The 14,478-nt window shown below is 41.6% G+C and overlaps 1 protein-coding gene across 2 annotated transcripts in view; it reads left to right on the top strand.

The window, feature by feature from the left end:
* Positions 1-14,478, top strand: part of fancc (FA complementation group C) — a 221,779-nt gene that overhangs the window by 127,459 nt on the left and 79,842 nt on the right. For both annotated transcript variants that reach the window (XM_068030085.1, XM_068030084.1), the window contains exon 8: positions 9,804-9,960. In XM_068030085.1, the coding sequence (XP_067886186.1) occupies positions 9,804-9,960 (157 nt within the window). The remainder of the gene's footprint in view (positions 1-9,803; positions 9,961-14,478) is intronic.

Genomic DNA, 14,478 nt, shown 5'->3' with positions numbered 1-14,478 from the left:
ATATCCAAATTTGCTGATACAACAATAGGTGGGAGGGCATGTTGTAAGGAAGCTGCAAGGGGATATAGATGAGTGAGTGGGAAAAAACTTGGCAGATGGAGTTTAATGCAGGCAAGTGTCAGGTCATGCACTTTGGTAGGAAGAATCAAAAGGCAGACTATTATTTAAATGGAGAGAGACTCCAAAAAAGTGCAGCAGAGGGATCTGGGTATTCTTGTGCATGAAACACAAAAATAAGTTAGCATGCAGGTGTAGCAAGTAGTTAAGAAGGCAAATGGAATTTTGGCCTTTATTGCTATGGGGTTGGAGTTTAAAAATAGGGAAGTCTTGTTACAACTGTACAGGGTATTGTTCAGGCTGGAGTACTGTGTACAGTTTTGGTCCCTGTATTTAAGAAAGGATATACTGGCATTGGAGGCAGTTCAAGAGAGATTCACTCGGCTGATTCCTGGGATTGACTTATCAAGAATGGCTAAACAGGTTAGGCCTTTATTAGAGTTTAGAAAAATGAGGGTTGATCTTATTGAAACGTACAAGATTCTGAGGGGGATTGACAGGGTAAATGTTAAGATGTTTCCACCAGTGGGGGAATCTCAAACTAGGGGACATTGTCCCCTTATTCTGTAACTCTCATTTAAAACTGAAAGGCAAAGGAATTTCTTCTGTCAGAGAAGAGTGAATGTCTGGAATTCTCTACCCCAGAGAGTTGTGGAGGCTAGATAACTGAATGTATTTAAAGAGGAGGTAGATAGATTTTTTAAATATCGGGGAATTGAGGGCTATGAGGAGCTGGCACGAAAGAGGAGTTGAGGTCTGGGGCAGATCAGCCATGATCTTATTGAATGGCGGGGGCTGAATGGCCTACTCCTGCTCCTACTTCTCATAGTAACTAGTAACCCAGAGACCCAGGATATTGCTCTGGGGACATGGGTTCAAATCCCACCACAGCAGAAAGTGGAATTTGAATTCAATTAAAAAATCTGGAGTGAAAAAGTTAGTCTAAGGATGGCCATGAAACCATTGTCGATTGCTGTAAAAATCTGTTTGGTTCACTAATGTCCTTTAGGGAAGGAAATCTGCTGTAATTACTTGGTCTGGCCTACATGTGACTCCAGACCCACAGCAATGTAGTTGACTCTTAACTGCCCTCTGAAATGGCTGAGCAAGCCACTCAGTTGTATCTAACCACTACAAAGTCAATAAAAAAGTGAAACCGGACCGACCACCTGGCATCGACCTAGGCACTGGAAATGACAACAGCAAATACAGCCCTGCAAAGTCCTCCTTACTAACATCTGGGGGCTTGTGCCAAAGTTGGGAGAGCTGTCCCACAGACTAGTCAAGCAACAGCCTGACAGTCATACTCATGGAATCATACCGTACAATGTCCCAGACACTACCATCACCATCCCCGGGTATGTCCTGTCCCACTGGCAGGACAGGCCCAGTAGAGGTGGCAACACAGTGGTACAGTCGGGAGGGAGTTGCCTTTGGAGTCCTCAACATAGACATGTGGCACATGAAATCTCATGGAATCAGGTCAAACATGGGCAAGGAAACCTCCTGCTGATTACCACCTACCGCCCTCCTTCAGATGATGAGTCAGTACTCCTCCATGTTGAACACCACTTTGGGTGAGGAACTTCAGTGTCCATCACCAAGAGTGGCTCGGTAGCACCACTACTGACCGAGCCCTGAAGGATATAGCTGCTAGACTGGGTATGCAGCAGGTGGTGAAGGACTGAACAAGAGGGAAAAACATACTTGACCTCGTCCTCACCAATCTGCCTGCTGCAGATGCATCTGTCCATAACAGTATTGGTAGGAATGACCACTGCACAGTCCTTGTAGGGACAAAGTCCCACCTTCACATTGAGGATACCCTCCATTGTGTAGTGTGGCACTACCACCGTGTTAAATGGGATATATTTTGAACAGATCAAGCAATGCAAAACTGGGCATCCATGAGGCGCTTTGGGCCAACAGCAGCAGAATTGTACTCAACCACAATCTAACCTCATGGCCTGGCATATCCCCCACTCTACCATTACCATTAAGCCAGGAGACCAGTCCTGGTTCAATGAAGGGTGCAGGAGGGCATGCCAGGAGCAGCAGCAGGCAAACCTCAAAATGAGGTGTCAACCTGGTGAAGCTACAACACAGGACGACTTGCATGCCAAACTGCGTAAGCAGCATGCAATAGACAGAGCTAAGCGATCCCTTAACCAACGGATCAGATCTAAGCTCTGCAGTCCTGCCTCATCCAGCAGTGAATGGTGGTGGACAATTAAACAACTAACTGGAGGAGGTGGCTCCACAAATATCCCAATCCTTAATGATGGGGAAGCCCAGAACATCAGTGTGAAAGAGAAGTCTGAAGCATTTGCAACAATCTTCAGCCAGAAGTGCCGAGTTGATGATTCATCTCTGCCTCCTCCTGAAGTTCCTAGACAGATGCCTGTCTTCATTCGATTCATTTCACGTGGTATCAAGAAAAGGCTGAAGGCACTGGATATTGCAAAGGCTATGAGCCCTGACAATATTCCGGCAATAGTACTGAAGACCTGTGCTCCAGAACTTGCCGCACCCCTAGCCAAGCTGTTCCAGTACAGCTACAACACTGGCATCTACCCTGCAATGTGGAAAATTGCCCAGGTATGTCCTGTCCACAAAAAGCAAGACAAGTTCGACCTGGCCAATTACCACCCCAGTCTACTCTCAATCAGTAAAGTGATGATAGCATTGTTGATGACACCTTCCAAGTGGCACTTGCTTAACAATAACCTGCTCAGTTTGCGTTCCGCCAGGGCCACTCAGCTCCTGACCTCAGTTTTGGTTCAAACATGGATAAAAGAATTCGAGGTGAGGAGAGTCTGACTGCCCTTGACATCAAGGCAGCATTTGACCGAGTATGGCATCAAGGAACCCTAGCAAAACTGGAGTCAATGGGAATCGGGGAAAACTCTCCGTTGGTTGGAGTCATACCTAGCACAAAGGAAGATGGTTGTGGTTGTTTGCGGTCAATCATCTGAGCTCCAGTATCACTGCAGGAGTTCCTCAGGGTAGTGTCCTAGGCCCAATTATCTTCAGCTACTTCGTCAATGGCCTTCTTTCAATCATAAAGGTCAGAAGTGGGGATGTTTGCACAATGTTTAGCACCATTCGCAACACCTCAGATGCTGAAGCAGTCTGAGTAGAAATGCAGCAAGACCTGGACAATAACCAGGCTTGGAATGATAAGTGGCAAGTAACATTCGCACCACACAAGTGCCAGGCAATGACCATCTCCAACAAGAGAGAATCTAACCATCTCCCCTTGACATTCAACAGCATTACCATCGCTGAATCCCCCACTATCAACATCCTAGGGGCTACCATTGACCAGAAACTGAATTGGAGTAGCCATATAAATACCGTGGCTACAAGAGCAGGTCAGAAGTTCGGAATCCTGTGGCGAGTAACTCATCTCCTGACTCCCAAAGCCTGTCCACCATCTACAAGGTGGAAGTCAGGAGTGTGATGGAATACTCTCCACTTGCCTGGATGGGTGCAGCTCCAACAACACTCAAGAAGCTCGACATTATCCAGGACAAAGCAGCCCACTTGATCGTTTGTGTATGGGGTGCCATTCACTCCCTCCACCACTGACACAGTGGCAGCAGTGTGTACCATCTACAAGATGAACTACAGTTTCTCAGCGAGTCTCCTTCGACAGCACCTTCCAAACCCGCGACCTCTACCAGCTAGAAGGACAAGGGCAGCAAATGCATGGGAACACCACTAGCTGCAAGTTCCTCTCCAAGTCACACACCATCCTGACTTGGAACTATATTGCCGTTCCTTCACTGTCACTGGGTCAAAATCCTGGAACTCCCTTCCTAACAGCACTGTGGGTGTACCTACCTCACATGGACTGCAGCAATTCAAGAAAGCAGCTCACCACCTTCTCAAGGGCAATAAATGCTGGCCTTGCCAGCGATACCCACATCCCATGAATTAAAATCAAGACCAGCAGTGGCAGCTTCAGACGACTGTAAGACAGGAAGACAACCAGTGGTGGCAGCCTCAAGGGAGAGAGAGGGAACACTTGCTCTCAGAAAATGGAGCCCATTGTGTCCACACTGGCTGTCTGAAAGAGCAACTTGCTCAGTTGCATTCCCCTGCCTTCTCCCCATAACTCTGCACATTGTACCTTTTCATATAACTAATTCACTTTTGAATGCTTCAATTGAACCTGCCTCCATCACGTTCTCAGGCAGCACATTCCAGACCTTAACCCCTCACAGCATGAAAAAGGTTTTCCTCCTGTCACTTTTGCTTCTTTTACCAAGTAGTTTTAATCTGTGCCCTCTTGTTCTCGATCCTTTCACGAGTGGGAAAAGTTTCTACTGTCTACTCTATCCAGTCCCCTCATGATGTTGAATATCTCTATCAAATCACCTCTCAGTCTCCTCTTCTCCAAGGAAAACAGTCCTAACTTCTCCAATCTATCTTCATAAGTGAAATTCCTCATCCCTGGAACCATTCTTGTGAATCTTTTCTGTACTCTCTCCAATGCCCTCACATCTTTCCTAAAGTGTGGTGCCCAGAACTGGCCACAGTACTCCAGCTGAGGCCGTGCTAGTGTCTTATACAAGTTCCTTGCTCTTGTACTGTATGCCTGTATTAATAAAGCACAGTATTCTGGGCTTCATTACCCACTCCCTCAACCTGTCCTGCCTGAATGAGGAACTACTGGGAGGGAGTGGCGGGAGTAGAGGGATGGGGTCTGGGATCATTAGTGGAATCCTGAAATCTAAGAGCAGGGGTGGATGATAATGGGGAGAGAGAGCATGAGGATTAGGGAAATGTGATTTTGGAATCCAGAAGCATTGAGCAGATGTGGTCTCAACTATTGGAAGGGTGTTAGAATGTTGGGGAGAGGGGTGGTGGGATAATAGGATTTGTGTATTTTTGGCTTATTGGGTGTGGAATAATGAAGGATGTGAGCTTTTATGAATTCCCAATGCCCAAAAGTTTTGCAGTAGCTGTTTCTCCACGTTGAACCAGGACCAGGTGTTTAGTGTTAGTTGTTGAAAATGTTCAGTACGCTTGTACTGTGCTAACTGTGTATGTCAATTATGCCAAGTGTTTCTTCGTTTTGTAGTTAAGGATCTTTCCTGAGTTTTTATTAGCCCCACGTTTAGCAGTTGAGTGGGAAAACCTGGAAGTGTGTGAGGCGTTTCAATCTTTTTTTTAAAAAAAGGTAAATCCTACAAGTAATGTAACCAATTTGTTGTTCGGGTTTTTATTCCCCGAAAGCGCGCGCACACTTTTCTGAGTTCAGTGTTTTGAGGTAAATTTTGGCAACATTTGGCAGTATTGACCACTTAGAGATGGAGATGTTTGCTGCTTGAAAATGAAAATTTGTGTATCAAAACATGTAAATGGTGTAAAACTGTTGAACTCTTATGCATGCTATTTTAAAAATTACCTTATTTTTAATTTATAAAAAAATGTCTTCCAATCATTTATTTACTATTGTGGAGACTGGGCTGCAGACTGAGAAAATAATTTTCATATTAATTTATGCAGCTGTGGTAGATTGGTGACGAGCTGCTGTTGTGCTTTTTTTTAAATATATAAAGAGTTCAGAGCTAATATACAGCAGCAGTTATTGAAGGGAACAGATACATCTACTACAAAATGTTCCTTAAATGGAAAGCAGCAATAAAAGCTGGCAGCAGACCATGTTAGAAGTCAAACTATTAATTATTGAAGGCATTAATGGAAATAATGAGGATGGGCTAATTTCATGCACCACACTGTTCGCTAGTAATGTGATGACTGGTAAATTAGCCTCCATGAGGGTAATTTAGCAGTCATCATATTACTTGAATGCACAGTATGGTGAGTGTTTTAACTATAAATTTTAGCTTGTTAACCAGAGAAACATTTTTATAAGGGCCTTTTTAGGGTTGAAAAAAATGTCTTTTAGTTTTCTATACTCTCTAACTCCCACCTCCCAAACATCTTAAGATGTTCATTCTCAATTGTTCCACAGCCCTGTGGGTACCTTGAAAGGGAAAGACAGACTTGGGTTTATATCGTGCCTTTCACGGCCACAGGATGTCCCAAGGTGCTTTACAGTCAATGAAGTACTTTTTTTCAAGTGTAGGCACTGCTGTAATGTAGGAAATGCAGGAGCCAATTTGCGCACAGCAAGCTCCCACAAGCAGCAATGTGACGATTGCTTAAGTGCCCCTTCTTCAGACTTGACTGTGCTTGGGCTATTTAACCATGGACAGCATTGAGTCATTCTAATTGATTATTTCCAGCACAGCCCCCACCCCCCTCCAGCCAATCCAACTTGGGTAATGTCACTTATTGTGACCTGCTGCTGATGCAGTTGAGATCAGCCAATCTGGCATAAAGCTTGAATTGCATCTAGAGTTTCTGGTCTGTGTAGCTAAATATTTAACTACCAGATGCTGATGCATTAAGCTATTGGAGGAGGTAACATTTTAGTTCTTAAGGGAGAGAAATCTTTCAGTTTTTAGGTTTTCATCAAGGTGAGGGAAGCAGAGGCATCCAGTCTCAGCATCAAGCACTTTCTAGTTATATATAATGTAGTCATATGTAGAGTAAAGCTTCCTCTACCTGTCCCCAATAACGTACTTTAGCAACCCACTTCAGAAGAAGATCAATGTGACATGTTTCCCATTTCTTCACCAGTCATATGAAATCTGAGTTTGCCAATTTAGTGGCAAATTGGAGGCTTGTTTTGTGTTGCAGGACCTTGCCCACTAGGAACTGAATTGAAACATATTTCAGATAGAACCCTTGTACCAGCAAACGGGAGACTTTCATCTCATCCATTAGGATTGGATTTTAATCTAGACTCCAGATGTGAAAGACAGGAGACTACTGTTCCACCCACTTCCTGAAAAATCTTATAGTTTCTTGTCCCAAAATGATAACTTTGTTAAAACAGATTCCTCCACCTTCTATCCTTTCTCAAAGTGTATATTGTATTACATTTGTTGATTTTTGCTTTCACTCTGCCCCCAATTGCATTTTTTCTTACGCCCATTGTGGCAGGAGTAATTTAATTTTCTGCAAATACACTCCACGCTCAATCTGTGCCCGGCATGTCTTAATAGGTTTCTGCAACTGATTTTTGAAAAAAAATTTTCATTTTTTTTTACTGTTTTTGGACCACTTTGTATGATGCTGCAATGTATTATCAATTCACAGTTTCTCTCGCAAATTCAGACTGTTAGCTTTCAAAATTGGTGAAAATTGAAGCAAATCATTTATTAGATTTATAAAATTCAATCTAGCATGTTGTATAGAGCACTGCATGATTACAGACTATTGATTTATCTCTAATTTTTAAAAAATGGATAACAGAAACAAAATAATTGCAAAGAACACCTTCTGGCTGTGATACCAGGTACTGTTTGACCCAGGATTGTGTTGTAGTTGCAGATGGTTGTGGAACAGTACTTGGATCAGTGCTAAAGTATGTAATAAGATGGAAGTTATCATTTTTGACACTATGCAATTTTGAATTATGTAATTCAGTCAGCCTCTGTGCATTTGCGCTGAATGGTACTTTTAACCAACACCAATCATGTGTGAATAGAGGGGAAAATATTGTGCTATTTCTGAAAATACTCTGGATTGCTCTGCTGGATAATGTTAAATTGAGGATAGGACGCTTTTTTTTGGAGTTTCGCTTATTGAAACATCTGCAGTTTGCTATTCAAATGAAGAGGATTTTCAGATGAGGAAGCTTCAAGTTTGAATTGGTAGGGAGTGGAATAGACTGACATTACCAAACCCCAACCCTTCTCTGGCTTTGAATTTGGCCAGTGGGTGGGGTGAGGTCTTTCATTCTGAGGCAGCACTAAGCTAGCTGTTGCATGCAGAAAACTGTCACCTGGAATTTCCACAAGGCTCCTGCTTATTACCATTTGTAACTGCTGAGGTATTGAAGTAGCCATGTCCATATGCAGCAGGACCTGGACAACATTCAGGCTTGGGCTGATAAGTGGAAAGTTACATTAGCACCACACAAGTGCCAAGAAATGATGATTTCCACTGAGACAGAGAATCTAACCATCTCCTTGTGATATTCAGTGGCATTGCCATCGCTGAATCCCCCACAAATCAACATCCTGGGGGTTACCATTGACTAGAAACGGAACTGGAGCAGCCACAAGAGCAGGTCAAAGGCTGGGAATTCTGTGGCGAGTAACCCAGTTCCTGACTCCACAAAGCCTGCCCACCATCTACAAAGCACAAGTCAGGAGTGTGATGGAATACTCTACTTGCCTGGATCAGTGCAACTCTAATAGCACTCGAAGTTTGACACCATCCAGGACAAAGCGGCCTGCTTGATTGGCACCCCATCCACCATCTTAAACATTCACTCCCTCCACTGCCGATGCACTGTGGCAGCAGTGTGTACCATATACAAGATGCACTGCAACAACTCACCATGCCTTCTTCGACAACACTTTCCAAACCCACAACCTCAACCACCTAGGTGGTCAAGGGCAGCATGGAAACACCACCACCTGCAAGTTCCCCTCCAAGCCACACACACCATCCTGACTTGGAACTATATCACTGCTCCTTCACTCTCGCTGGATCAAAATCCTGGAACTCCCTTCCTAACAGTGATGGCAATGCCATTGAATGTCAAGGGGAGATGGTTAAATTCTCTGTGGAGATTATCATTTCCTGGCACTTGTGTGGTGCTAATGCGACTTGCCACTTATCAGCCCAAGCCTGAAGGTTGTCCAGGTCTTGCTGCATATGGACACCGGCTACTTCAATATCTTGGCAGTTAGTGAGTGTGGCCACACCAGATGGACTGCAGCGGTTCAAGAAAGTAGCTCACCACCACCTTCTCTAAGGGCCATTAGGGTTAGGCAACAAATAGATAGAAACAGTGGTGTGCTGAAACGTACAAATACTAGGATGCCCTTGTAGGTTCAAATGTGGAATGCTGTAAACAGAACCTCAAGATTGGCAGGCTAACAAGCCAAATGACAACTTTCATGACTGCATATAGATCTCACAATTTGTAATCTCTGCTAGAAATGTTAGCCTTGCCAGTAACACTCATCCCATAAAAACGAATAAAAAAAACTCCCATAACTTCAGTGGGATATTGGTGGAAACCTTAGAGGAAGAGCATAAACATTGCTTTTGCTATCTGTGGGGTTTCCAACAACATTCCCCCAAAGTTATGGTGGTAGAATGCCACACAAACTCTATCCATACTGTTCATGCACCTGGATTTATTTTGAAAGTTAATATATTGAAAACTAAACTTAATATCAGGTATACTTCTGAAAATGCATTAATTTTTGAATTGCAAAAAATTTGAGTGATACTTTTGGTTTAAAAGCTTAGATGTTTTGTGGCTTAATGGTTACCATTGTAAATTTATAATCTCTGCAAAATTTTGCTGAACAATGTGACTTTTAGAATGTGTGCTAAAAATCTGAATTTTTATATCAATAAAGTTAGTCTAGTCTGCATTAGTCTCCAGTTGTACTCAGCCACCAATTTCAAGATGCTTGTTACAGTTAGTGACAGATGTGCTTTTTGTTAACAGAACGAGATAATATGAATTGTACCTGAGGTGATCACTTTCAGAAGGGTGGAGATAGATAGGTCGGATGTGATGTGGGTCTTTTGAAGTTGGATTTACAGTTTACTTGTGGGTAACCTTGAGATTTGATATCTCATACAAGTAGGAATGCTAATTTCTGCATTTTTCTTTCTTTCCTCCCCCATCTTAATAGGAAGCAGATCTTCCTGTCTGAGCCTGCAGTGATGAGCTTGTGGTTGCGTTACCTCCCTAGTCTGGAGCAAGCTATTTTCTATCTTACTGAAACTTTGATTTCTCATCCAAGTGCATCTTTACTGGAAGTTGAAGCTGTTATCACAGAATCATTACTGGTAGGTCACTTAATTGGAAACAAGCTTTGGATAATTATGAAGAACTTGATTTATTCTCCAGTGAATTTACATTAAATGTTTATGAAATGTTTCAAGTTCAAGGACTTTAAGAAGAATTACAGTGGCAAAGCCTAAGTGAGCATATTTTATTTATATAAAGAATACTTGAAGAGGAAAATTTGCAGAGCTGTGGGGAAAGAGCAGGGCAGTGGTAGTAATTGGATAGCTCTTTCAAAGTGCTGGTACAGGCTTGATGGACCTAATGACCTTTTGTGCTATAAAATCATAGAATACTACATCACAGAATATGGCCATTCGGCCCATCATGTCTGTTCTGGCACTTTAAAAGTGTTATCTAATTAGTCTTAGTCCCCTGCTCTTTCCCCAAAGCCCTGCAATTTTTTCTCCTTTCACATATATATTTAATTCCCCTTTGAAAGTTACTATGAAATATGCTTCCACCATCCTTTCAGACGATGCATTTCAAATTGTAATAATTTTCTGCGTACAAAAAAAAACTTAGTTTTTTTGCCAATTATCTTAAATCGGTGTCCTCTGCTTACTGACCCTCCAGCCAGTGTTTCACCTTACTTATTCTATTAAAGCCTCTCATAATAGTGAATACCTCTATCAAATCTTCCTTTAATTTCTCTGTTCGAAGGAGCTTCTGCAGTACCTCCACATAAATGAAACCCTCCATTCCTCATACCATTCTGGTAAATCTCCTCTGCACTGTCTCCGAATGTTACCTATTAATCTATTTTAAATTCCAAATTTGTATCAGGCCTGAGTGTGTAAGGAATCTGTTGGCCAGGTGATGAGGAAGTATTGGAAGGGGCTGCCAAGGATTCAGAACATTTAGAGGCATAGCATGGTGTCTTTTGTAAAACAGCTGAGAAAACTGTTCAAGCTAAATGTATGGGCAAGTTTTTTGAATTTTTTGTAATGTTTTTATGTTGATTTTGCAGTAAGTTTTATCTTTGAGTGAAGAAAAGCCATTTATTTTGCTGAAATATGCAGTTTTATCTGGTAGAATGTAATTAGGGAGAAAATCTTTGCCTTTATTATTTGTGAATAATGAAAATAACTGTTTAGTTAAGAGAAAAATAAACTCTTAAAACACTTAACTAATCCTAATGGGTTTGATGTAGATGATACTCAACTGACAGATTTAAAAAAAAATATAAGCATTAGAGTTGTTCAATTTATATTACTTATTATTCACTATTCCCACTATTGTTCACATTCATTTGTGGGATGTGGGCGTCGCCAGGCTAGACCTGGCATTTATTGCCCATCCCTAATTGCCCTCAATATTTCAGAGGGCAGTTAAGAGTCATGCATTTAAGAGTCACAAGTAGCTAAGGATGGCAAATTTCCTTCCCTAAAGGTGGGTTTTTACAACAATCAACTAGCTTTTTTAATTCCAGATTTATTAATTGAATTCAGATTTCACCATCTGCTGTGGTGGGATTTGAACCCATATCCCCAGAGGATTAGCTGGGCTCTGGATTACTAATCCAATGACATTACCACTACCCCACCACCTCCCCAAGATGATCATCTTCCCAGCTATTGTCAGCTAGGAGCATTGACAACAAAAAAGTAGCCAAGATAGTTTGTGTCTTAATTCTGTGGAAGTGTCAACTCCTGAAGTACCGCTGGTGTTAGGAGATTTTTCTCTATTTGTAGTACTGTGCTGCATGTTATTTATAATCACATTTAGTTGACCACCTTGAGAAAAAAAATTGTTTGGTATTGCTGCATGCACCTTACATCTGTGATTTTCCAGTTCAATAGTAACACATTATGCACTTAAAAATAAACTGCAGGATACAATTTATATTACAGTTGTGATTTAATTTAAATGGATTGCTGCTGATTTATGATTGTCTTCACTCATGCAATATAAGTCCTAGCCTGTGATCCAGTAGCATGCCCTAGTTCTCCCATGTTGTAATGCAAACCCTGCATAGCAATAAACTTCTAAAATGATCACAATCTGAAAGTAAAGATATGAAGGATTACTAATTTGGCTTGTACATTTCCCCATCGTCTTGGTGGTCTGTATCAGATTTATTTGTGGGAACTATGTGATTGTTGTAGATTTACTCTGATAGGCTGATTTTTGTTTGTGTGACATTGGTAGTGAACATACAGGCTTCAAACCCTTGTATCCCAGTAATTCTATAAATTGTTGCAGGTTATTGCAGTATGTATCCTGTTTCATAGAAAATTTAACACTTTTGTACCCATCATGATTTTTTTTAAGCCCTAGTGATTATTATTCCTGAGATCAGTTAAATGTTACCAATCTGGTGTTTTGTTGTATGAAGTCAGTAGGCATTTTGCAAGCACTTGTGACAGAAAAGATTAACATTTCCAAATATTATCCAAGATCATATGAAAATTTATATAGGAAGGGCTTCTTTTTCACGTGTTTTCTTTTAAATATATGTTCTTGTTCTGTTGAAGGCTTGTAATTGCTTCATTTAAAGTTAGCTTTCTGGTGAATTAGTGGTAAATATTCATCCATGTTAGATTAGACTTCAACATTTTCTACTGTTGTGACAATTATGCTAGAAAAAAGTAAAAATAGTTTAAAAAAATTTTTAATTGCAAGGAAAGCAATGAAAACCAGCAAAAGTGCAATTCTTGAAAACTGAGGAAATCATGCCTCATCCATTTAAATAGTTTCATTTAATTTGTGCCCACTAATGAGATTTTTGTGTGGGAGCACTCTTAGCTAGAAAACTTCCTGGGCCATTGAACACCATGTGTATTGTCATAGGCAGGTGGGTAACATGTCTAACTAGTAAAGTGGTTCAGAAAATTTATGCTATATTATCACCTTGGTAGATCATTACCAAGAGACGCATAGAGCTATAACATGGTTGAAATGATCAATCTGATTACTGCCAATTATGCAGTATCATTCCTAGGGACTTCAATTCAAAATTCCTTACCAAAAATATGAGAAATGGAATAATAGCAGAAGAGAGGAAAGTATGTCTAAAGTTCATTGGCAGTCAATGTGACTTTTAATAAGAATAAAACGTTTTGTAAAGCACGCCGCCTGTCAGTAAGATACAAAAGAGCACACACAGTACTGCATTGTTCAGTCAGGGTGCAACTTATGTGGATTTATAACTTCTTGGAAACACTGGGTCTATTTGTTATATTGGTTCATCCCTCTGAGATACAGTACAATTCAGTTTTTAAATTGTCTGCATCCATTTGTAGTGACAGTTAAATGTGTTTTATAAAATTAATTTGACAAATTTTGCATTACTCTTGTATTAGAATTTTGCATGCTTTCAGGTTCTATGAACAGCTGCATCAACTATTTGTTCCAAATTTATAACCAGGTTTTACTTCACAATATTATAAAGTACATCTTTCTCATGCTTTGGGGCATGATAATTTGAGAATTATTAATTTAAAGTTGATAGTGAAGTGGTGTGATATTGAAATGGATTTAATGGCAAAGAGGGAGGTGCCGAGGCAGAGGGGTTTAGGGAGGGAATGCCAGAATAGGAATTTGGAATAGGATACAAAAAGTAGAGTTTTGGATGGGAGGCTGACAAGGGAAACATTGGAGTAGTCAAGTCTGATGTGACAAAAGCATGATTGAAGGTTTCAGCAGCAGCTGAAGTAAGGGTGAAGGCAGACAATCTTAGATTTGAAAATAGGTGATGTTTGATGGAAGGGATATGGGTTTGAAAGCTTGCCTTGGGTTGGATAGAATGCAGAGGTTGTGAGCAGCTCGAGACAATGGCCAGGAAGGGAGATAGAATTAGTGGTAAGGGTATGGAGTTTGTGGCAGAAGCTGTAGATAAGGGCTTTGGTCTACCCATGGTAATCCACCCACTATCAACATCCTAGGGATTACCATTGACCAGAAACTGAACTGGAGTAGCCATATAAATACCGTGGCTACAAGAGCAGGTCAGAGGCTAGGAATCCTAAGGCGAGTGACTCACCTCCTGACTCCCCAAAGCCTATCCACCATCTACAAGGCACAAGTCAGGAGTGTGATGGAATACTCTCCACTTGCCTGGATGGGTGCAGCTCCAACAACACTCAAGAAGCTCGACACCATCCAGGACAAAGCAGCCCGCTTGATTGGCACCCCATCTACAAACATTCACTCCCTCCACCATCGACGCACAGTGGCAGCAGTGTGTACCATCTACAAGATGCACTGCAGCAATGCACCAAGGCTCCTTAGACAGCACCTTCCAAACCCGCGACCTCTGCCAACTAGAAGGACAAGGGCAGCAAATACATGGGAACACCACCACCTGCAAGTTCCCCTCCATGTCACACACCATCCTGACTTGGAACTATATCACCATTCCTTCACTGTCGCTGGGTCAAAATCCTGGAACTCCCTTCCTAACAGCACTGTGGGTATACCTACCCCAAATGGACTGCAGTGGTTCAAGAAGGCAGCTCACCACCACCTTCTCAAGGGCAATTAGGGATGGGCAATAAATGCTGGCCTGGCCAACGATG

The sequence above is a fragment of the Heterodontus francisci genome, chromosome 4, assembly GCF_036365525.1.
Source record: "Heterodontus francisci isolate sHetFra1 chromosome 4, sHetFra1.hap1, whole genome shotgun sequence".
NCBI classification, from domain to species: Eukaryota; Metazoa; Chordata; class Chondrichthyes; order Heterodontiformes; family Heterodontidae; genus Heterodontus; species Heterodontus francisci.
The sequence above is the reverse complement of the archived record's forward strand: the minus strand, read 5'-3'. Positions and strand labels throughout refer to the sequence as shown.